The sequence below is a fragment of the Mauremys reevesii genome, linkage group 4 (genome assembly GCF_016161935.1).
Source record: "Mauremys reevesii isolate NIE-2019 linkage group 4, ASM1616193v1, whole genome shotgun sequence".
Lineage (NCBI taxonomy): Eukaryota > Metazoa > Chordata > Testudines > Geoemydidae > Mauremys > Mauremys reevesii.
The window spans coordinates 24,269,238-24,294,198 of record NC_052626.1 but is presented as its reverse complement, the minus strand read 5'-3'; the positions used below and the strand labels follow the sequence as shown (position 1 = coordinate 24,294,198).

At 40.7% G+C, this 24,961-nt stretch overlaps 1 protein-coding gene across 3 annotated transcripts in view; it reads left to right on the top strand.

Moving 5' to 3' along the window:
- The window catches only part of EML1 (EMAP like 1), a 222,688-nt gene that overhangs the window by 59,999 nt on the left and 137,728 nt on the right, over nucleotides 1-24,961 (top strand). The window contains exon 1 of one of the 3 annotated variants that reach the window (XM_039537393.1): nucleotides 8,415-8,507. The exons of the other annotated variants lie outside the window; for them this stretch is intronic. Within the exon in view, the coding sequence (XP_039393327.1) occupies nucleotides 8,444-8,507 (64 nt within the window). The 5' untranslated portion in view covers nucleotides 8,415-8,443. Of the gene's footprint in view, nucleotides 1-8,414; nucleotides 8,508-24,961 lie in introns of those variants that run through there. 3 annotated transcript variants of the gene reach the window in all.

The window sequence follows — 24,961 nt, the reverse complement described above, 5'->3', positions numbered from 1 at the left end:
ACCACACAATGGGGATTGAAGAACAGGGGAAGGGACGGTGACAGGACTAGGCTAGGACTTGGAGTGAGATGATGATTTCCTTCTTTGTGAAACGCAAAAATGCCGGAGTGCTTTGTGATTTCTTGTGAAATGATGGGTGAGTGGCACTGGGAAGCCATAGAGGAATGTAACCTCTGGCAATCTATGGTAGCCCTCAGCTTGTTCCATAGGTCACATAGGAGAAAGAATGTTGATGGTCTGCCAAGCTTCAGCCTGCTTGAGGTGGTTAAGGTTTTTACGGTGTGAGTGCCACCCACAGAAGCTGGATGTTCTGAATGCATTTGCAAGGACAGATAATAACAGGAAACCAACGTGATTTAAAGGCCACTGTTTTTCTTGGTCTGGAAAGAGGTAGCTCCAGGAGGTTCATTCACCTAATTAAAGCGTTTTAAAGAAATATCCAAGAAGAATGTCACATAAAGTTCAAAATCAAAGTCTGTAGGGATTGTTTCTGGAACAGAGGAATGAAGATCAATGTTTAACTGAGATCTAAAGCCAATAAACAAGAGTTAGGGGTCTGATTCACTGATGTTTTCTATTCATTTTACTAGACTGTATCTTTTACCCCGTAGTCCCCCTCCTTAAGAATACACACCACCTTACTACTCTCTGATGTGAATCCCAGAATACGTTTCCTCCAGGGATGTTGTCTGCTAGTGATTCAGCAATCCTGGTGTTACTTTCAAGAGCAACTAAAATAATACAGTAAAATAAAAGGTTCCAAATAGTGAAAGTACCTGACGCGATGCAAAGACCGGTGGGCACTTCATTTTCAGGAATACTCAATTCGGCCGGGGGGTTCCTGGGATATCGGTGTTAAAATAATGTAATTAATTAATAAGTGATTTGGCGCTTGTGATGGGTGCCAGACTGGCAATACCAGGGACTGGGCTCTTCTGTTGAATCACAAACCCCTCACTGTGCAGTGGAGCTGCATTATTTACTGCCTTCTGCAGCCACAAGTTGTACAAGCTTCTTCACCACCACCCATCAGTGTGCCTCCAACTGGATCTCGAGTTACCATGTGTAGAAGTGAGCATACTTCATTCTCCATGCCCCTCAGTCTGTCAACAAGGGTGCTGATTGGAGCTGATTCAGGAGGTAGTGCCTGTGCTATGTTAAATGAGCTGCCCAGCAAAGACTGCTATGAGACCACCAGTTTATTTCAGATAGATTACCAAACAGCCACTTCCAGTCACCTTCGCTCATCACTGGACTAGTCTGGATCTGAACTGCCAATTTAGAGTCAAGACCTTAAAACATTGTGACAGTTTCACACACTCTGAGGTTAAACAACAACATAACTAACTGCACAATTTACATCATTAGGCTTGGCAGAATTTAATTTTTTAATATAATTGCAATGGATAATATCAATGCTTATTTTTCAGCATTTTTTAAAATTTTATCAAATTAGGTTTTCACAGTTGCAGGAAAATATGGAGAAGGGGGGGTTAGAAAAGTATGTAATGACAGTAGGTGTTGAGATAAAGTTTTATAACCATTAAAGCACAAAATTTCAACAACACATGTCAAAATATAAAGTAATTTTCCTTCAATCAATCTCTAATGTTCTCAAGCAGCATTTTTTTTTATTTTGCTTATCTGTAAATTTCAATTATTATGAATGGAATTTTTTTGTCACTTTGTGTGTGTGTTTTTTGAAGTCAACATTTACTGACATTTACAGATAAAAATCTATTCTTTCCAGGCCTCTATGTAACTCACCCCTGGCCCCACCAAATTCACTGGGCAGAAGAAGGGGAAGGAGGCACCATCGATTCTAAGAAACACCTTCCTACGCACTGTTAGCTTTGTCCATTTTTCTTCCCTCAACCTGCTGGCTCAGCCATTCACTCAGGTCACTTTGTTGGGTACCCAGCCACATTGTTCTTTCTTCCTTATGATACACTTTCCCTCTGATTCAATGTGTAAATCTCACAAGTTATATGTATTCAAAGTGTTTAAAATGATTATGTATAGAAATTTAATATTTATACATTATACATACAAAAGTTGGCTTCAATTTGAAAACCCCTAGGTACTCTCTACCTTGAATAGGGAATACATTTCCCCTGGATACCTCTTGTGACATCTGCTTTGCCATCTCTCTACTCCCTGCTGCTCCCCCACATCTGTTGGCTCCGGCAGCTCCCCCACGTCTTTTCCTTACTGGTGTTCCCTGCTGCATAACTTGAGTTAAATGTGCTGTGTACAGGACATATAGTGGTAAGAGAGTCTGTAGCCTATTATCAGATATCTCAAAGTCGATGCAATAACAGTAAGATGATCAAAAAATGTCATCATGGCCAAATAGCAAAGTAAAAGGTGGGTAGAGGCAAAAAGGCATCCTTTAAAATATGAAAGTCAATTCCTAGTGAGGAAAATAGAAAGGAGTCAATGTAAAAGTATAATAAGGCAAGAAAAGAAACTATGTTCAAGCCTTACAGAGTGGAGACATTTTCCAAGAACAACTCATCACAGAAAAAAAATTTAACCCAGTAATGTCACCAGTGGCAGTGCTATGGTGCCATTACTACCACTATGTATAGCTGTATCCTCATGTTGCTTAAGCAAGTCAATCAGAGCTGACCAGAGGTAGTCCATGGTGCGCATTGACCAGCCTGAAAATACTCACATCGAGCCTGACCCAATAACCATTGAAGTCACCGGGAATCTTTCTATTGGGTCCATTGTGTAGAAAAGTGCTCTAGTTGTTCACTACATGACTTTCTTTTTTATGTTGTTGTTTCCTAAAAAACCCAAATTATCACCCATTGTCTCTCATGTTTTTGTGTGTGACCCAGTCGTGTGTGATCCATTCGTGAAGCGAACGTTGGGCTGATTGATCTGAAAAACTGCATCGTTACCTACGTCCATCACCTTTTCTGGAATGTGTTTCAGACATAATGTAATGTTGACACTACAAGAGGTACAGCAGCATAGCTACAGCACTGGAGCTAGGCCACTGTAGCATTGTAGTGTAGACACTTACTACAGAGACAGAAGGAGTTTTTTCATCATTGTAGTAAATCCACCCCCTAGAGAGTTGGTAGCTAGGTCAATGGAAAAATTCTTCCATTGACCAAGCTGTGTCTACAGTGAGAGTTAGTTCAACCTAACACATCGCACAGGATATCAATTTTTCACAGTCCCAAGCGATGCAGCTAGGTCAACCTAAGTTAGTCCAAGTCACAGCGTAGAGATGGTGCCTTGGCTGATAAGAGTGTTAGTAACAGCACCAAGCTAAAGTCAGGCAATACAACAAGGAAGAAACATTTGTTGCAAAAAAAAAAATCTATATGTCACAAATTTAGCAGTATTTCAAAAATGTGCCTTTTGAAATGAATCAGCTATAATACTTAAAAATCAAATATCTTTTGAGGAATATAGTCCATTCCACCTTAGATGTGATCAGTGTTAGTGCTTCACAAAAGATTTGAAAAGGAGACTAAATATTTGATTTGTCCCCAGTCGCTTAAAAAAAATATATCTGTTATTTCCTTCTGCTTACTTAGTGTATGAATCAAGGTTCATGATTCTTGTTGTGCTTGCTGACTGCTGGAAGCTAGCAGCTTTTCTCTCTAAGCTTGGAACTGTGTATGCCCAGCTCTTGAGAGGCAACATAAATAAATCAAAAGTTAGCTGATGTTGCCTCATTAGTGTGAGATATGTAGTCTGAGCATGTACAGTATAGATAACAGATGTGCCGTGGATCAGAAAATATTTTTGGAAACTTTCACAAATGGGAAGACAAATATGTCAGTTTCTATCACCTTCCTTCAATGAGTGCATTTAAGATTATACCATACACTCACTAATGAGAGCGCTACCTCTCTCTTTAATATTCAGAGGTAAAGATGCCTTTTTTGGAAGACAGATTGTATCTACAGGGAAAAATCCTAAACATAATGGTAAAAAATAGTATTTTGTTGCAAAACAAACAACAACAACAAAAACAATCTGGTTAAGTGACCCTTTTAAAATGAAGAGACTAAATATTCTAAAACAAAATGTCCCCATCATAAAGGACTTCCATTACTATTCACAGATTATCTTACCAAACCTTAAATATCTTGAAAAAATAACTCGGCAGTGGCAAATATTAAAGACAGCCATATTTACACTAGTTTCTAGAGAGTATCTGCATCAGAAGATAAAAGATGTCAAACATGAGATCCTATTATAAGCAATGGAAAGAGTCATTAATCACAGTATCGCAGACACATTCCCTCTGGAGACTACATTAATAGAGACAATGAGTTGCTACTGATGTTTAAAATCCTGTTACCCATGTTCTCTTTAGTTTGAGATCAGTCCAGAGCTCTCAATTCCCCGCATGAAGATATCTCTCAGATTTCTGCATGAGCCTGCATAAGAATGTATGCTGTAGCCAAGGCGATTCTCCACACTTTCTTCATGTTTCTTAAAGATAATGAGCCAAATTCTGCTCTCAGCTAGGAGCTGTACAATGCTGTTCCAGCCAGTGGCATTCCACAGTGTAAGGGCCTCACCCAGTGTAACAGGGTTTCAATTTTGGCCCCCCTGTGTTTGTATTTCATTTAGCAAAAGGATCTTGAATATATAGATACTGCTCTGTTTTCTCAGTTAAACCAAGTAATATGTTTTGATTTTCCCCATTGCTTGAGTTGCAATGATTATACAGAACCATTTGCACAAGGTAATCAAAGCACCACCATTACCCTCACTCTGTTCTAACCATTGGTAATAAATCTACAGAACTCTCTTACCAAATATAAATATATACATAAATAATGATTTCAGAAAGATGCTAATATTATGAGAGCTAATGAAAAAAATTAAACAGAATCCATTTCAGTTTCAGTCTATCTTAATGTGCATCTATAAGCTAATGCAATATATTCATATAATAACCGCTTGCATGACAAGAATGTCACAGATGGGTCCAATTTCATTTTCTCCCACTGCACAGTAATTTACAGAGCTGTGATTTAAGCTTTGGTCATCACCTCTGGTGAATATGTTTGGGGGAGGGGATACTGAATCGCACATGCAGTCCTTCTCTCTTTTGTGGAAATAGCTGTAAATAGAGTGTCCTAATATATTCAGCAACTGATAGCATTACGCATAGAAAAATGTTGAGAAAGAGTGGGGAGACATACACTTACTGGCTGAGAAATTAATGACCCAGGGAACAGATAGTTTAGAAAGGGGAACTTCATGGGCACTCCCTCACCTACAGCTTAATCACTAATCGTTAGACTAATTCGATTGTTTTCAGCAACTAAACCTACTTTTTTTTTTAGCTAAAGAGATCTATGGGAAGTGCTATATAAGTGTCACTAAGAAGTCACAATAGAGTGAAGCCTAGCTCCCTTACCTGGGCATGCAGTGTGCAGAATGCAGCAGAAACGCCTGATTGTTGCTGTGCAATGGGACTAGAAAATGAGGCGCCTAAGTGGAGGTAGTTCACATCCCACTGCACACCATATTGGCTCTGAGCACTTGCGTGGAGGAAGAGGGTGGATGGTGTGGAGGTGGAGAATGGGTGTGGTCAGCTAATCTATGCTTCCCATAGTTCCCCTGGCCCCAAACCCTACATATGAAGAAGCTGCAAGTTACATTTGCTAGACCTTCCCAGCCCCTCCTGATGTGTAACAGGGAGATTTAATACCCCTGATCTCTACATTGTGCTATTGGCAAAAACCTTTACTTGGGCCTTTGGGATCATGGTTGGGTGCAATAACAGCAATCAGTAGATGTTTATTTTTATCATTATAGCTAATTGTTTGGAATTAATGGCCTTTGAGCCTTACATGATTCATGGCAGGGCATCACATTCACGTATCTAAATAAAGTGAATATGTCTCCCTTGGCAGCACTTAACAACTTTCTCTATTACTTTGATGTCTGATCACTTTGAACAGGAAGTGCTTATAGGCACCAGTGAAGCTTGTGTATAGCCTTCAACCACTGAAAAATGCTGAGATGGTGCAAAAAGTAAAACTTAGTATATGTCCTATGGGACAAATTCTGCCCAGATGCATTCCTAGTGCGGCTCCATTGACTGCAGTGGGGTTGTACCAGGTACGAATTAGGACAGAGTTGGCCTCATTTTGCAATATTTACAGGGAGCAGAACAGAGCCATTTCAACTGCACGGTGCCTTTGCATGATTACCAAGTGGATTTCACAGTAAAATTCATGTATGAAATTGATCATAAAATATATACAGGTCTAAACCTGTCTCACAGGGATGGCATACCAGGCACAGTACGTACCCATTCTGCAGCAGAAGAAGTACATGCTAGAAACTGACATACTTGCATTTCAATCCAGCACATCAGCATAAAACCCTTGGGATGTTGTTCTGACTGTGATTACAAGTAAATCAGCAGGAGAATGGGGTGGGATGGGGAGTGGAAAGTGGGGAGACAGAAGAGTCCCATGAAGTGAATAGACATTTTTCTCTTAAGTCATACATATGATGACTACAGACACTGATAAATAGTTCTTTTTGTAAAGATCTCAGTGACAAATTGATTCCCATTTATATTTCTGCTGGCTGCCTCTATCTTTACCATATGGTATACCGTGATCGCTGTGTGATCATTTTATGCATGGTAAGATAAAATATTCTGCTCTAGAGCCTGGTTGTGCAACCAATGCTCACGTGTATTACTCACACAAATAGTTCCACTGATGCCAATACTAATATGCAGATTGCAGAGACAATTTCACTCTGAGGATTGGAAACTGAAGACAGAGAAATCAAAGATTATTTTCTTAAAGCTTTATATCCACGTATCATGTTCTGACTCACTTCACCTCATGTGGGACTGATTGGTTAGAAAAACCCACACTGCCATCTTTTTACTACGTTTACATGATTGCAGCCTTAGGTTACACAAAGCAATACTCACTCCAACTGATTCCATTAATGCTGAAGTCACAGGCTTATACTTACTCAGTACTGAGGGTTGAAAATGCTGTTTTATCAAAGGATTATGGCTAGAGCTCAGATGTTCAATGTTTACTGGTGGGAATATTTCACAGTGAAATGGTATTAACATGGGGACCTTGCTTTATTTCTTATGCAAGATTCTCTCTTAAATCACATCTTTTCATGGAAAGGGAATAGAAAATTTCAAAAGACAATTGCTTCTACTACTGATTTTTATTGAACATATTAGGAACATGATACAAAGTATTATACAAACTTAAAAACCCATCACTGGAATAACTTATATCAGCCTATTACATTTTGTGGCGTCGCTGTTATATAATTAATGATGACATAGTAATAAAGCATAAACAAACCACAAGAGAACTGAATTATAAGGCACAGCACATTTGTGAGTTTTTTATTCATTTACCCAAGACTGTTACAGTTTCTTTTTTCCATTCAGGAATCCTCTTGCTTTCCTGTTGGGTACTAGGAAATCTTCAATGTTTGTACTGTAGTATTTTATGTGTTCTCAACACACTGACCATCATTAAGCATTATAAAGATATTTCAATCGTCAGTGTTTTCTCCAAAGCAAAATCATTCCAATTCATTTCTGGCCTAACTACACTGAAGATGATGGCCAAGTGACATCTTTGCTAACAAACTGTTTCACAATGGTCCTGCTCTTTCTTTTCTTGTCTTTTCTTTCTTTCTTTTTCTGCATGGACTGACTCTTGTGCCAGCATGGAAACCCATTGAAATCAATGGGATGCTAAGGTCCACCCATCTGGAACAAATTCCAGAATTGAGGCCAATATTTCCAAACTGACATATACACACAAATGAAAGCACTAGAGTTTTTAGCGTTAGATTACTGAATACAATGTGCCTGCTTAACCAGAGCATTGCTCCTATTTTATGTCAGGGTAACTATGAAATCAGTGGAGTTATACTGGCATAAAACTGGAGTTATGCAGTGGTGAACCAGGCCCAATGTATTTTTTCCCCTATCTCTATCTTTGAACGGGTGGCTATAATAACTGAAGCAGGTGTATGAGCTGTATTTTGCAATGCTCACCATCCCTGCATGCCACCGATTTGGTTATTTGTTTGTTTATTTCAGTTGATAGAAAAAAGCCCTCCTCCTGATTATGCCAGGCTTGGCCATTTTAGTCTATGACAAATACATGCAGGACATCCAACAAAAGTCCTTCAAACTACAAATTGGTTTGGTACTGGAATTGTACTCTCCCTTTCCAGTAACCTTGCTAGCCTAAGCCAGTTCTTATGACATCACCTTAATGCTGTGGCTTAAAGGCAGCTTAATTAATTTAGTGTCTTTGTTCAGTCTGCTCTCATTGTAACCTTTACATAAATAAAAAGAAGATAAAGGGAGCCAGCAGTCTCTCTCATGCAAAGCTCTTTGAATACTGGAGATATTTCACCAGAAGCTTTTGAAGCATCTCTGACAAATATGAAATCCATTCCTGAAGAACCAGTTCAGATGGATCACATTGGAGCTCCAGAATTCTGTGCAGGTCTCTACTTCTTAGCATTATTTTATTCTGCATCACCATTGACATGACAATTGGTCTGTACTTTATAACTGTGCTTAAACTTTTGCCTAAATCTACCAAATAACTCAAAATATTTGGTTTTATTGTAATGAAGCCTCTTTGAAAGGCGAGAGCTTGTTAGGGTTACTTTAACAATGTTTTCTTGCAGCCTGAATATTATATTATTATATCATAAGACGGATTCCATTACCATATTGGCATGTTTGAAATATGTATATGGAGTGGGTAGAAGAGATAGAGGGAAAAGGTTTAATGGCTTTTTTTTATCTTTTTGTCATTATGTTGAGCTCTGAGGTCATAAACTCATTTCTCTTAAGTATTCTCATTTCACGGTGAGCATTTTAGCTTGAACTGAAGGCAGAAGACAGCTTTCCTCTTCCTTTAGTATAATTAGAAAAGCCAGACAGGTGGCAATAAGTAAAGGGTTGTAAATCTAAACCAAGCTGTAATGCCATTAACAATTTAATTCAATTTAATAAGAAGGGATTGGTTTGGTTATTAGCTCAGTATTGTGAACAAGCAAATTTTGGGGCAATAAGAATAAAAGAAGTCAGTCAGTCAGTCTTAATATTTGATGTCAAATGTATTTGATTTTTCTGTTTAGTCAATTTGTAAATTTTTTTATTTTATTCATTGGCTAACAAAAGAAATTCCCGTCCACAGATCTGATCCTGGAAGCCCAGAAGGACTGGTGTTAATGCTGAAACTAATCTATGTAGATTAAATAGCTTTGTTATCTTTTCCTGCAAATTGTACTTTGAGAGTTATATCCGGACAACGCACTCCAGAAACAGCGGCAGATTTAAGAAAGGAGAATGTGCAGTGTGCTGCATTTCCACCCAGCTCCCTGTAGGTGTCCCAGAAATACCAGATCTACCTTACCAACAGGTTCGAACGGTGTCCAATATTAACTGTACTGTCTATGGGCCTAATCCTGAGAGGTGCTGAGTGCCCTCATTTAACTCGATGGGAGATGAGGGGGCTCATCATCACCTGACATGATTCAGTCCCATGAAAAGAGCACTCGTAAGGCAATTGGCATCACAGTGGCAAATAGCATTACCTGAGTTATGCATATACTGAGTCTAGCCTATGCTCAGTGAGAGTAAATGAGAACACCAACAACTTTATCACAACATTACACAGTATCTGACAGTTTAACAAAATGCAGGTAGTTGAGACAGTCCAAGAAGCCACAATCTAATCCAGGTGATAAAGGTAAAATGGTGAGGAATTAATTTTGTTTTAAAAAACTGATGCTTAAGAGGAGTGATGTCACCTTTATCAGTGCTCAAGGTCCAAATGTGCGTGGTACTTTTAGGACAGGATCATATTGTTGAAGATGGAAAAGATCTGTTAGGCAATCAAAGCTCTTTCCTGGCTAGGATGTAGTTGCCCAACAGAGGGTCATATCAGATATTACATTGATGTTAGAAAAGGTAATGGTGGTAGACACAACTCTGGAGATGCCTGAAACTATGGCACCCCACTCAGAATTGACAGGATCTTCCAGGTGACAGCCACAGAGCTAAGAGGTCTCCTGGAAGATTTGGTCTTTAATCTCAGAGGAGTCAGTCTCACAAGGCCTGTTTCTTGGGTAGCTATTACAGGGCAGGAGTAGGTGGAGCTCATCAGTTCATGGGGAAGTACAGCCATCAGTTCATGGGACTAAAGCAATGTGAATGCTTTTGAAAAAGCAGCCACTTTTGCTGTTTCACAAAAATCGGTGAGATGAAACATTTTGCATTAGTGAAAACCTAGGTCTGTGGATTGCCTTCAATGTGCATCAGACACCTATTGTCAGGGGCGGCTCCAGGCCCCAGCACGCCAAGCGCGTGCTTGGGGCGGCAAGCTGCGGGGGGCGCTCTGCCGGCACTGCGGAGGTGGCAGGTAGGCTGCCTCTGGCGGCTTGCCTGCGGAGGGTCTGCTGGTCCTGCGGCTTCGGTGGACCTCCTGCAGGCGTGCCTGCGGAGGGTCCGCTGGTCCCACGGCTTCGGCGGACCTCCCGCAGCCTGCGGGAGGTCCGCCGAAGCCGTGGGACCAGCGGACCCTCCGCAGGCAAACCACCGGAGGCAGCCTGCCTGACGTGCTTGGGGTGGCAAAATCCCTAGAGCCGCCTCTGCCTATTGTATTCAACGAGAAATCCATTCATAGGTCTTGGGTAACATAGGGTCCTTCTTTTGTGAAGAGCAAAGAAAAAATCAGTCACAAGCCAGGGGGAAATAAAGCACAGATCCACAGTCTGTTCATGAAAATGGAAACGGTTCTGTCTCTAATCAGACACAGCAGGGCTAGAAGGGTAGACTACAAGAGCTGAGTTTCTCAAACTTTTTCATTGTGTTGACCACATTTTAAGATAGAGATTTTTCTGGTGAACAGCTGAATCCTCTCCTCTATGACTGAACAACATCTTTGTACCAACTATAGTAGCAATTGTCTACACAGAAAAGTGTTGCTGGGGGCTTGTGTACACAGAGGTTAGTGTGCAGCAAGTGTACTAAGCTGCCCCACTCAAGGGCACTTTTAGCACGCAGTAAGAGTGCCCACTCAGGAGTTAGTGTGGAGCAGCGAGTGCACTGTAAAGTCACACCCTAGCTTTCTGTGCATTAACGTCCCCCTGTAGAAAAGCCCTGGAGAAGTACATAATATATTTTTAGATGTCTTTTAATGCAATGTAGCATTTGGAAATAAGGAGAAGCAGTGACCAGCCAGCATGCTGTGAAGCACCAAGGCATACTCCCCGGACCATAGAGTGGGTGTACTATTGCTCTCTGAAATGCAGCAGTTTCGCTTTTCAGTGACAAGTGCGAACCATTTTCTTTGTCTTTGGCTCCCACATGTTGAAGCCCTAAGCTGAATTCTGAGAGATCCAAAATCTGAATGTGAATCTCACTAGAAACTACCCAGCTTTTACTGCTTTGGCACTGAAACCACACAAAAGTCAATTTCACATACTTTTGACTCAAAGCCATAAATGGGCCCAGATTGACTTGTAAATTTTGCTAGCTTTTTGGCACACTTGGTCTGGGTTTTGCAAGAATTTTAGTTATAAATTGGGGACGCATCAGTTGGAAGTAACAGAGGAGGAGAAGGACCTCGGAGTATTGGTTGATCACAGGATGACTATGAGCTGCCAATGTGATATGGCCGTAAAAAAAGTTAATGTGGTTTTAGGATACATCAGGCGAGGTATTTCCAGCAAAGATAAGGAGGTGTTAGTACCGTTATATAAGGCACTGGTGAGACCTCATCTGGAATACTGTGTGCAGTTCTGGTCTTCCATGTTTAAGGAGGATGAATTCAAACTGGAACAGGTTCAGAGACGGGCTACTAGGATGATCCGAGGAATGGAAAACCTGTCTTATGAAAGGAGACTGAAAGAGCTTGGCTTGTTTAGCCTAACCAAAAGAAGGTTGAGGGGGGATATGATTGCTCTTTATAAATATATCAGAGGGATTAATATTAGGGAGGGAGAAGAATTATTTAAGCTTAGTAACAATGTGGACACAAGAACAAATGGTTATAAACTGGACACTAGGAAGTTTAGACTTGAAATTAGACGAAGGTTTCTAACCATTAGAGGAGTGAAGTTCTGGAACAGCCTTCCAAGGGGAGTAGTGGGGGCAAAAGACATATCTGGCTTTAAGACTAAGCTTGATAAATTTATGGAGGGGATGGTATGATGGGATAGCCTAATTTTGGCAATTAATTTGGCAATTGATCTTTGATTATCAGCAGGTAAGTATGCTCAGTGGTCTGTGATGGGATGTTAGATGGGTTGGGATCTGAGTTACTACAGAGAATTCTTTCCTGGGTGCTGGCTGGTGAGTCTTGCCCACATGCTCAGAGTTTAACTGATCTCCATATTTGGGGTCGGGAAGGAATTTTCCTCCAGGGCAGATTGGCAGAGGCCCTGGAGGTTTTTCGCCTTCCTCTGCAGCATGGGGCACGGGTCACTTTCTGGAGGATTCTCTGCAGCTTGAGGTCTTCAAACCGCAATTTGGGGACTTCGATAACTCAGACATAGGCTAGGGGTTTGTTATAGAAGTGGATGGGTGGGATTCTGTGGCCTGCATTGTGCAGGAGGTCAGACTAGATGATCATAATGGTCCCTTCTGACCTTAAAGTCTATGAGTCTATTTGTAACAAAATGCCAAACCAGATGGGCTTTGCCCAGTTTTATTGCATTGCAAACATTCCACACATCACTAAAGATGACCCATGTTTATAATCAATGTGTAGGCAGCACTAGTAATTGGAGGCTTGCTGGTATAGCATACCTCCCACGTCTCTTTCATTCCAAGTCTGCATTCTCTATGCATCCAAAAGGACCTGTTGACATCAATTGGGTGTCCCATAGATTTTTACTTGGTTGTGCAAGGAACAAAGAACCCAGCCCTTTACAGAAGCTCTATAAAACACTTGGGAAGAAACTGCACTAATTACACTTTGCAAACAATAATTGTGTTTTTCAATGGTGAGTTGGAATGTCAGTTTAATAAGCATTTGATTTGCTGGTAATAAGTTTGCTAAGTGGCACTGAAACTGGGCCATGAGTTCCAGAGGTACTTCTATGGGGGAACCACAGAGGAAGATACTGAGCAAAAAGAGAGGGCCTTGAGAGGGTGGAGAGAGTGAAATGTTAAGGTACAAGTGAGTTTGAAAGGATTTTGAAGCATGAATGCCTTGAAAAAACACCTACAGTACAAATAACACATAGACCTGTCTGTGCAAACACAAGCATTAGCTTTAAAACCACTCTTTAGGAGGGTGAAGATATGTTACTTGTGGTACATAAAATGGTCTATTGCGTAATAAAAGATAAATCTCTGTTTAGATGTAGTATTCCCGTGAGGAATGACTCTGTGAATCACTCTGTAGCACGTTTCATTGCTGACATTCTAATTGCAATGATGACCAACAGTTCTTACCAATTCTACTGGCTTTCTCATTGCCTAGCATGTGGAAGTGTTTACTAGCTAAGAAATCATGCCAAAACATGTGCAGAAAATGGTGAGTATTATCTGCACACTATCCAGCGTGGGGGTGGAAGGCAAACAAATCTGGGCAGCGAGAGGGGAAGAAGAAGATTGTAAATGTGGCTCTACATTGCTAGCCAAGTGGGAAAACGATTCAACAAACAGGGTACCTGGTAGCAACAATTATGTGACTGCAGGCATTACCTGTCAGAGGTGTATGGAGAGCAACGCAGCAGTCAGCGTGGGAAAGGCATTAGTGTATGGGAAAGGCGAGTCATGTTGCAGAAATGGACAAGTATGTAAAGGGCAGTGACATACCACAGCCAAATGACTCAGGCAAAATGCCCTGTGAGTCAGACTGACAGCTGGAATGTGGGAAAGGAGAACACACACACACACACACTGTTGGGAAGAACTGTATTGAGTTCACCACATGCAAACACTGTGATATTGGTGGCCACTCACTCAGCATCTGCTGGCCCCCTGCACAGTTCTATGTCTGCCTAGTACGTGCTGAGCTTCCCCCTCCTACAGGGTGATCCTGGAGCTCTTCCTGTCTCTTTTCATCTTCATTAAACAGATTAACGGACTGCTTATGTGCTAGGGGGTCACTGACTTCCTGGGCTGTACTTTACAGCTTGAACTGACTCACCTTAATGTATCCTCCTACTCCCTGCCAGCTACATGTATGGAGTGAGGCAGATTGTACCCAGCTGGACTTGATCTCATTGCCATCGCCCACATATCCCATTATCAGACAATGGTCCCCTTAAATGCGTAATCCTCTTTGAGGCTGGGCCACTGTGCTGTGCTTCTGATCATCATAACAGAGGGCTGTGCTGGTTCACCTGAGGTTGTACTAGGAGAAATGCATACTGTGTACCCTTCTGATCTGTTGCACAGCACATAAATTAGGAGACCATTGATCCCTACATATTTAAGCTCTGCAAAAGCCACTGATTGATGTCATCTTCCAAAAGATTTGAAGAGAAGCTTGCTGACGGAAACTGGATTTTTCTGGTCCCTTGTTTTGTCATACACACATTTACATACACACACTTTAAAGTCACAGTAAAAGGGTTGGAAAGAATTACCATACAAGAGATTTGGGTGTTTTTCAGGCACAGATTAGAACTCACTGGCTTGGAACTTTAATAGTCCTGGATTTTCATAGCCCAGGAACAGGCCAATCTGAATCCAGCAAAGCCTTACCCATGTGAGGGCTATTTGCATGACTGAGAACTACTATTGCCCATAAGAGTTTGCAGGATCAGGGCCTCCTGTAATACCTAGACAATGAAGAATAAGATGTTTCCTTATATCCACTCATTGGATCAAATTCATGAAACGCCATTGATGGAGATGAATTTAGCTGGTTATGTGCACTTAACCCCAAAGGTAGTGCATTCCTAAAGTGGATGACATGATCCCTCAGTATAATTTGTGATTCAGTTTGTAATGAATGAAAGGTACTTTGTGCATGCAGGTTTCAGAGTAGCAGCCGTGTTAGTCTGTATCCGCAAAAAAAACAGGAGTACTTGTGGCACCTTAAAGACTAACAAATTTATTTAAGCATGAGCTTTCGTGAGCTATGAGCTGTAGCTCACGAAAGCTCATGCTTAAATTAATTTGTTAGTCTTTAAGGTGCCACAAGTACTCCTGGTTTTTTTGTGCATGCAGTATGTGATGTTATACTCATTGTATATATTCACGTATACCTTGGCCTGGTGTGTCTCTATACCTAGCTAAGTCTATATAGTCTCAAAATGTGAAATACTTGCTCCATTGAAGTCAAAGGGGACTTAGCCACTGAATTCAATGGGACCAGGATTTCCCCCAAAAGCTTTGTTTCACTTGCATGTAAATCATAGGTGCCAACTTTCCCTCTTTTCCATGGGTGCTCGATCTCCACTCTGCCCCCAGTCCCACCCCCACTCCACCCCTTCCCTGCCCACATTCCAACCCCTTCCCCAAAGTGCCCGCCCCAACTCTGCCCCCCCCCAGCCCCCAATCCAACCCCTTCCCCAAATCCCCGCCTCTTCCCTGCCTCCTCCCCTGAGTGCATTACGTTCCCGCTTCTCCCCCCCAGAACATGCTAATGCTGCCAAACAGCTGTTTGGCGGTGGCCCGACAGGAAGCGCTGCGAGGTAGGTGGAGGAGCAGGGACACGGCGCACTCAGGGGGCGAGGATGAGGTGAGGAGGGGGTGGGGGAGCTTGGCTGCTGGTGGGTGCAGAGCACCCACTAATTTTTCCCTGTGGGTGCTCCAGCCCCAGAGTACCCATGGAGTCAGCGCCTATGATTTAAATAATTTGCCTTACTTCACATGTGAAAGAAACTATAAAAAAATCAGGTATCATGTGTACATACTGTTTTGTTACTCTACTAGATTAGGGAAAATCCCTGTTTTAATCTGTACTTGTTTTAGTTGAACAAATATAGCTATAGCAATAAGAAAGCTGTTACCTATGACACTAAGATCTTATCCACTTGCGTGGAGTTCTTCCTCTCCTTAGCCCTAGAGTAAGTGGGCATAATTCCAGTGACTTCAGCCTACTTACATCACTTGAAATTTTGAGTTCAAAATTCATATATAATACTAAAATGTAAACATAAATCAGTGAATAACTGGTCTGCATTTTTCTATTTTTATACTGGAACAAAGAGGCTGGGAAGTCTTTGAATAACATCATGTGTCCAAAACTAGAATATAAAGGGAGTTTTCCATAAATGCATGAATTCCAGAAGGTTGTCATTAACTCTGGTCTTAAAACATATGGCCATAGCTAACTGTTAACAAAATAAGCAGCCATAATTGTAAGTAGAGTCTTAGCAGAGTCTTAGCAGTCCTATTACAGCGTTTACAAGACTAAGTCAATGCCCAGTTCTGTGCCACATCACCTAGCAGTAATTTTCACGCCTATAGTTTTTAATGTTAGCCTTCAACATCTTTCTGCAATGCTGCAAGTGGACTTGTAAAGCAATGATTATTATGCATATGCATAACTCCCTTGTCTCATAAATTATTTATCGACATACTGAAGTGTTTTAAGAAGTAGGACAACACTAGAGAAATGTGAAATACAGACGGTGTAGTAAATGGGGGCGGGGAGGGGAACCAACTTTTAAGAAGGGATTTCATTTGAATCTATCTGTGTATTTTTAATGTGCTGTTCCTTGAAGCACTTAGCTGCCAATGTTAAAGCACTGAATGTTTTTTTTCTCTTGAAATGATATGATTTCCAATATAATTTTATTCAGCACATAGATAATTTTTCAGACACTATACTTTCTCACCTAGAAAATTGGTTGCTCTGTTGTTTCTACAACAAACACTAATTGCAAGGGATGAGATAAGCTACCTGTACAGAAGCACTACCCTTGATTACAACAGAGCTATAAGCCTGAATGGTTTTACATTAATTGGTAGCCCTGTGCCTGGAGTATTGTGATTCAGGCATAATGAAACACTAGAAAGGATGGGTGCCTCATAACATGATGGCCACCCATTTTCCCAGATCACTAAAGATAAAGTTTAGCAATTTTGTTTGAAATACAAAACCAGGACTTGATCAACTGGGTTGGCTAAAATGCAATCTGCTATATACAAACTGCACCAGAACTTTATTTTGCCTAAATTTTGCAATGTTTAATATAGCATCGAATGATAAAAAATGGACTTAGATAGAGAGATAGATACCTCCTCCAATTAACTCACGGGAAAAGATTGTCAAAAAATATCAGAGCTGACAGAGTGTTTTACATTTTGCTAAGAAAGATTGTCCCAATCCTGTAATGGTTTGGGGGCATTTCTCAGCATATGCTGTGTTGTGTGCTCTTATCAATGAAAGATGTCTATGTTAAAGTGGATATGTTCTTATTTTTGTTTTTATTTAAAATTTCTCAAATATAATTTACATTTATTTATGGGGGGGAAATCTCTTTACATAGTATGGGCCTAATTGGACACTTCTTTCTTGAGCTTCATTGCCCAGGAAAGGACTGAAGGATTTGGTCCAATCTGAAGTATTTAAAAAAACAAAAACGGCATTCCAATAGCTGAGAAAACATTATGTGAAAATCATTCCATAATATTCTGTTCATTAATTTTTTGGATGTATAATATAAAATCCTACATGTGTGAACAGTCAGTAGTAATAAACAGTGACACTAAAGCACTCTGCTCCCACAGAAAGGGAGACCATCTTTATTCAACTTACCCTATTAGAATTCTATTTTCTATTGTTATCTATGCAGGCTTTTATATGTGCCTATCTTAGAGTCTCAGTCAACAGATGGACCTTGCACTGTGCCCTGAAGAGCATCAAATGTAACCATGTCAGGCCAAGATGGGAAGTGAATCCCAGACTGATGCTCATGCCATTGAAAATGTTTTTCTATGTGCCCCCAAGCATAGAGGCCTTGATCCTGCAAGGGTGCCTCTTTAGACTTCCATGCCAGCATGGCATCCCATTGGCTTCAGCGGGACTCCCTGCCGATGTCAAGTGCATCTGATGTCATGGTTGGGGCCTTACAGGCCATCAGCTTGAGCATGTTACCTGATCTGAACTCCTGAGATATATCAAAGGAGGAGAGGGAGGCTTTAAAATACACAGGAACTAAACCACAAGGGGAGAAGCTTTTAGTTCAGCGGATTTATTTTAAAGCCCCATGCTACAGCTCTTAATCAAGCACCACTCCTATTGACCAGAAGGTCCCTGATCCTGTTAGAATATTTTCCTCATAACCTAGAAATATCCAGTAGATGTTGTTGTTTTTTTAATGAGGTCCTCTGTGCAGTAGGTTTTTAAAGATCTCTCTGTTGCCAGCTTTTGCTTTCAGAATCACAATGGGACATTTTAACCAGGCCTATTAGGTAATGCACAACTTCTGGAACCAAGTTCACTGTCTTCAGTTCAGTGTCCTCATGTTAGGGCTTGCCAAGGTTGCAGATATTAGTTTTCCATAAATTCCATCAACCATAGTAAAACTGGTTTGTTTTGGTTTGTTTCAGTTAGTCTCTGCTTCATATGAATTCACCTGAACTGCCCCAGCATTGCTGTTCTATCCGGTCATTACTCTTTTTGTATTTATGTCTAGGCTACTTTAATTCATCTTTAAAATAATAATTTCTGAGTCAAATGGGAAATGGGTCATTCTAATATTGTTGGTCAGTTTTAGTTCTTTTGCAAGATATGTGAGCACCTTCCTTACTTAAGGTTGGGGAAAAAATTATATTGTCCCAAACAAATGACTATAGAAATATTATTTTTGTGAATCTCAGAGAATCTCATTTACGTAAATGTAAGTATCATTAATGAACCTTTGGAGAGGACCTGGAGACTGTAATTCAGTGCATATAGATAGCTTATTTAGAGTAGAAACAAATTGCCAGAATGAGTAGGTATTTCTAAGGAGGTAGCTTGCATTCTGTCCGATTGAGCATGAGAGATTTAATATGCACACACCCCTCCAAGACTATTTTTTCCTTAATAGTATATTAATGATTTCCTATTTTCTTAAGTTTTTAGAATTCCTGTAACCACTATAAATACGTTCTACTCCAAATAATACATTTTAGTTCCATTAAAGTCCCAACACAAAAGCAAACAAATTCATCTAAGGACTGAAATCTGTGTTGACCCTTCATCCTCAACACACATCCTGCTGCAAAATAAATAAATAAATATAAGCTACAGTGACATGAATTAATACTACAGGTCAGCCTATATTTCTTAGGGCTAAATCCTGACCCCTGTATAAAGAAAATGGGTTTTGCACAGGGGTTATCTGTATGGACTGGAATTATGGAGTCATAAAGTTAAAAGCTAGAAGGAGCCACCAAATCATCTAGCCCAGCAGTTCTTAAACTGGGTCAGGACCCCAAAGTGGGTCACAACCCCATTTTAATGGGGTAGTCAAGGCCAGCTTTAGACTTGCTGGGACCTGGGGCTGAAGCCGAAACAGAAGCCTGAGCCCTGCTGTTCAGGGCTGAAGCTGAAGCCCAAGGGGTTCAGCCTGGGGTGGTGGGGCTTGGGCTCTGGCCCACCCCCACTCAGGGTCATGTAGTAATTTTTGTTGGCAGAAGGGGGTTGTGGTGCAATGAAGTTTGGGTACATAGGGACAGAGTGGCTGACTGACCTCCTGTATCAGAGACACCAACTCCACTCAGCATACATGGTCTAAATCCAACAACTGAAATTAGACTAAAGTATTACAGCCTATAGGAGACCTGTTTCAGGCCCTAGAGCCCCAATGAAGTTGATTCATGGCTACTATTGCAGCCTCATGACTATAATATTCTCTTAGTCCTCTGTATGCTCCTCTACTGAGGGTTTGGCCAGTTCATTCCTATTTTCATGGATCCATTGAGCACTCTCCTGCCTACAGCATTTGCTTCTCCAGCACTGCTCAGGAAATGATCCTGTACCTGCCAGGAGATTAACTACAGGATGTAAGTGGTTTTTTTCTGTCTCTAGATTCTATGGGCCAAATTCAACTCTGGGAGACCACCATTAAACTCTATGATGAATTTGTCCCCATGATTCTGATCATTTACAGTGGGACCTGAGGCAAATCACTTAACATCCTGTGCCTTGGTTTCCCCATCCTTCTGTAAAATGAGGATAATTGCAGCAAGGACGGTTTACGTTGGACATTAGGAAAAACTTCCTAACTGTCAGGGTGTTAAGCACTGGAATAAATTGCCTAGGGAGGTTGTGGAATCTCCATCTTTGGAGATTTTTAAGAGCATGTTAGACAAACATCTATCAGAGATGGTCTAGATAATATTTAGTCCTGCCATGAGTGAGGGGGACTGAACTAGAAGACCTCTCAAGGTCCCTTCCAGTCCTATGATTCTATTAATAATGCCTAGTTCATAGGGATGAAGTGAGTCTTAATGTATTAATTAGTGTTAAAATGCTTTGATCTCTACAGATGAAAGGAGCTTTAGAAATGCAAAGTTTTATTTTCAATTATTATTTTCAGTTTGCACTTGTTCCTTGCTTCACAGTGACACTTGTGGGCCAAAGTTTTATTCCTGGATGCATGTGTGGCGTTCATATCAGGTGAAATCAATGGGAATTTTGCCACTGACTTTAATGAGGCCAGAGATTCACCCCTGGACTGGAAAAAGAGATGCTCATTAAAATCCTCAGGTTATACAAACACCTGTCCGGGATGACCTAGGTATACTTGGTCCTGCCTCAGCATGGGGGCTGGACTTGATGACCTTTCAAGGTCCCTTCCAGCTCTACATTTCTATGATACTATACAGAATTTGTCCCTTTTAATTTCTGCTCCATCAGGCCTGATTCCTACAGCCATCCCTCACTGAAAGACAGTGAGAGTTTTTCCTCCGTTAGGATTGCAGGAATTATCCCTATTTCTTTACTCTTGTTTATAGCATTCTTCAGAGTAGAAGTTCTCTAGAGCCCTCTCTTTTTCTCTGCTGTTCACTGATATACACTTGCACTAAATGCGCCTTTCATGAAATAGTGGTAACTGCACTTACAAAGAGGCTTTTATATTTGAAGGAAAAAGTTCTGGTAGTGCCATCAATCAATTAAAACTGTGGCTCTGCAGGGATAATAGGGGGAAACGTGTTGACACTGTTTGCAGCGAATTTAGCTATTACCCATATTGACATAGTAATCAAGTAGTTCAACAGCAAAATTGTTGAAAAGTACATTTGATTTTTACAATCCATTCTCAGGTAAACCTGTACCATAACTTGTAATTATCTGTACAGAAAAGAAGATGCAGAGTGTTGTGTAAATAAATAATTACAGGCTTTTTGACATTCATTCAGTTGTTTGACACTGCTTCTTTGAAAAAATTATAAACTGCTATGTACGTATAGATATTTTCTCAGACAAGTATTGTATTTACTAGTTTGTACTGATTGTTCCTTCATCATTCCAGATATGGAATAAATAGATAAAACATTTTTAATTATTGAAATTCCAGTGGACATCTTACACCAAAATCATTGTCAATTATTTATTTGCGTTGGCCAGGGAAAACATTTTTAAAGTTTAATGAAGCCAGCAGTGCTACACAGTTTTATGTTGCTGAGCAAATATACTGCTGGCCAGTATTTTTAAAGTAAAAGAATACAGCATAATAATGTTTATGCCTGGGGGCTTTGTTGTACCCTCTTACAGTATAACCCATGGGAGTGGGATCAGAGAGCCCAGGTCACTCTCCAGGGTCCAGCTCACTGAATTTCTGATGAAGAAGGACGGGCTTGCAAGCCTGAGAGGAAGAATGAGGGATAGATTCCAAACTCCACATATCCAAAGGATCCACAGGAAAGGAAGCTCCAACCTCTTCCAGCATGGAAAGATTTGTATATGAGAAGAGAATGGAAAGATTGGAACAGTTTAGATTAAAAGGGAGACATAACTGAGGTATTCAAAATAATGAATGGTACTGTACAGCATAGCTAGCCTGGGCACCTCTATTCTCAGAATACAATAACAAGAGGATATTGATTAACAGTCGATGGCAGAATATTCAAAATTCATAAAAGAAAAATACTCTTTCACATAACACATAAATGACCTGTGGAACTCACAACTACAGAATATTGCTGAAGTCAGAAGTTTAGCATGATTCAGAAAAAGATTTGATATTTATATGGAGCCAAAGAACATCAATAGTTACAATAGATAGAATAATTTTTCTTAAAATAAGGAAGATAATTTTTCATGCTTCCAGGGATAAGCCAGTTATGAATCAACAGAATTGGAGAGAAAATTAATCTGAGGGCAGGATATTCCATAATTGTCTATTTTGGGGTTTCTTGCATCTTCCTCTGAAGCACCTAAAGGCCCTAGGGTATTGGGCTAGCTGGACACACATCATACCGGTGTGATCCAGTATGGCAGTTTTTGTTTATATGTTCCTGTGCAGTGAGTCTGTCTGGTCATATGGCTCCGAAAGGACTGTGCTGCCTTTGGCCACCATCCCTACACCTGGGCCATATTCCAGTTCCATGGAAAAGGAGTCAGTGTGAAGTGAGAGTTAACATATGCTACTTCCTCCCACAAGCCTCTGAGGATTCACAAGTAAAATTAGCAGCCTGCCGGTTTGGGAGAGGCACAAAGGGATAGAGTGGCTGGTCCCCGCTCCAGTCCTGTCTGCCCAAACTTGTTCCCTCCTGATTTATGCAGCCCCAGTCATACAATTATCCTGAAAGGGGACAATATTCAGGCTTGAGGAGGAGCATAGTATGGATCCATTGCTGGCCTCTGCTTCCCTCTGACAGCATAAGGGAGTGGGAGTATGCAGCCCAGTATCAGGTTATGTAGCCACTTTCTCTACCAATAAACACATTGGTGCAGAGCAGGAACAGGCTCTGTAATGCCTAATATTATCCACTACTTGTGCATATTTATTTTAAAAAGAGTATTATGTGTCCACTGGGAGTTAAGCTTTTCAATGTTCCTTTTTCTACACTCTCTGAGTCATTTTCCCATAATTCCTAAACTCTCAATATTTTCCCATTGCCATAGTGACTGCTTGTGAAGAAGGCACAGCTGAGTAACTACAGGTTTTTACTGAACCCAAATTGCCCATCGGACTGGACCTCAGCTTGTATCTGTGTTACATAGAACAATCAGTATGAACCACATAGCCCATTATTTCATCAGTCAGAACTGTAGCTGTCTCCCCACACAGAGAAAAATTTGCCACTTCGCTGTAAGAGCTAAAAAGCCACTAAACACTCCCAAATGCCTTACTCCCATCTCACTGAGCAGATCTGACTCCATAACTGAATATTAACAGAGGGACAGCTAGTATGAACTGGAAAGTTTAAAATGCCATTTTAATTAGTACAATGTTTGCTTGGGTTTGTTTTTTCTTCAGTTGCATTCCTAAAAATTAGAGATGGGCCAAATCCCTGAATCTGTATGTTATACATGGATAGCTGTCCTAGCACTATAATGCGTTGAACTAGAACCGTGGGTCCAAACAGCCTTAACTTGATAAAAGAATTAGATCTGAACTTTCTGACTCAGGTCCATGAGTACTCCAAAGATGTCTAAGTCTTGTGAAGTTAAATTTAAACCGTAGGTAGGTGCAACCCACAGAGGTCTTACCCAAACTTGATTTTACTTTGACTACAGAGTACCAGTTCATAAAGTGGACATTTAATTATAGCCTTGAAGGTTAATAATTATTTTAATGGAATTATTATGGGATTGTAGCTTGATATCATAATTGGAATAAAGTGTCACTTGTTTCTGGGGTATAAGAGAAGAAAGTTTCTATGTAATGCTCTTGTCTGTACACCGAGTCTCCTTCAGAGAAATGCCTTTATGTATCATAGAAAGTACTGTTCTCATATGACCAGATGATACAAATGTACAAGAACATTCTACTTCCATGTGCAGCGGCACTTTGTGATATTAAGCCAAATACAGTTTGATTTCAATTAAAAATAATTTTAAATATACTGCTAATGGGGAAAACATCATAAGTGTTACAATTAAGGAGCGCTGATCTTTCCCAAGATTTATATTTGTCTGATAAGCAATAAACATATCCTTTCAAAGCAAAATATAATTGTGGGTAACCCCTCCCACCCAGATTTTGACCAGCTCTAAAATCCTGTGTGAGAAGAGAGTCAGGCGCAGAAACTGTCATGTTAGCTTCAAGAAATAAATATACTAAGGCCTGGTCTACACTAGGGAGGGATTGATCTAAGATACGCAACTTCAACTATGAGAATAGCATAGCTGAAGTCGACATATCTTAGATCGACTTAGATTAACTTACTTTGCGTATTTGCAGCAGGGGATTGACGACTGCCACTCCCCCGTCGATTCCGCTTCTACCACTTGCCATGGTGGAGTTCCGGAGTCGACGGGGAGCACGTTCGGGGATCGATTTATCATGTCTAGACGAGATGTGATACATCAATCCCTGATAGATTGATCACTACCCACTGATCCAATGGGTAGTGTAGACATACCCTAAGAGTGGGTCCGGTTCTCAGCTGGTTTAAGTTGCTGTAAATCCATTGACTTCAGCAGAGCTTGCTGGTTTACATAAAATGAGCCTCTGGCCCAGTATTTGCACTTTTTATATAAGTATCCTGATGAGTAGGAATTAGAACGTTTGGACTGGAAACAGATAGGTAGCCCTGCAGTCCTTGACATGCAAGGGTCCCATTCAGTTTTGACTCCAGGAGTTTTGCCTGTGTGAATGTTACAGGATCAGGACCGGAAAAGAAACAACACTCTACAAAAAACCCCAGACTTTCTTGCCTTATCCACCATTGTGATTAAACCCTGTTTTGGAGCAACCAGCCTTGAGGGTAGTTCAGTCACCAGGCCAATTCAGCCCTCGGATTTCCAGTTATTACCATTTGTAATGGTGGAGTGGTGTCCCTTCTCTGGGTATTTTTTAATTCCTACCTACTAGT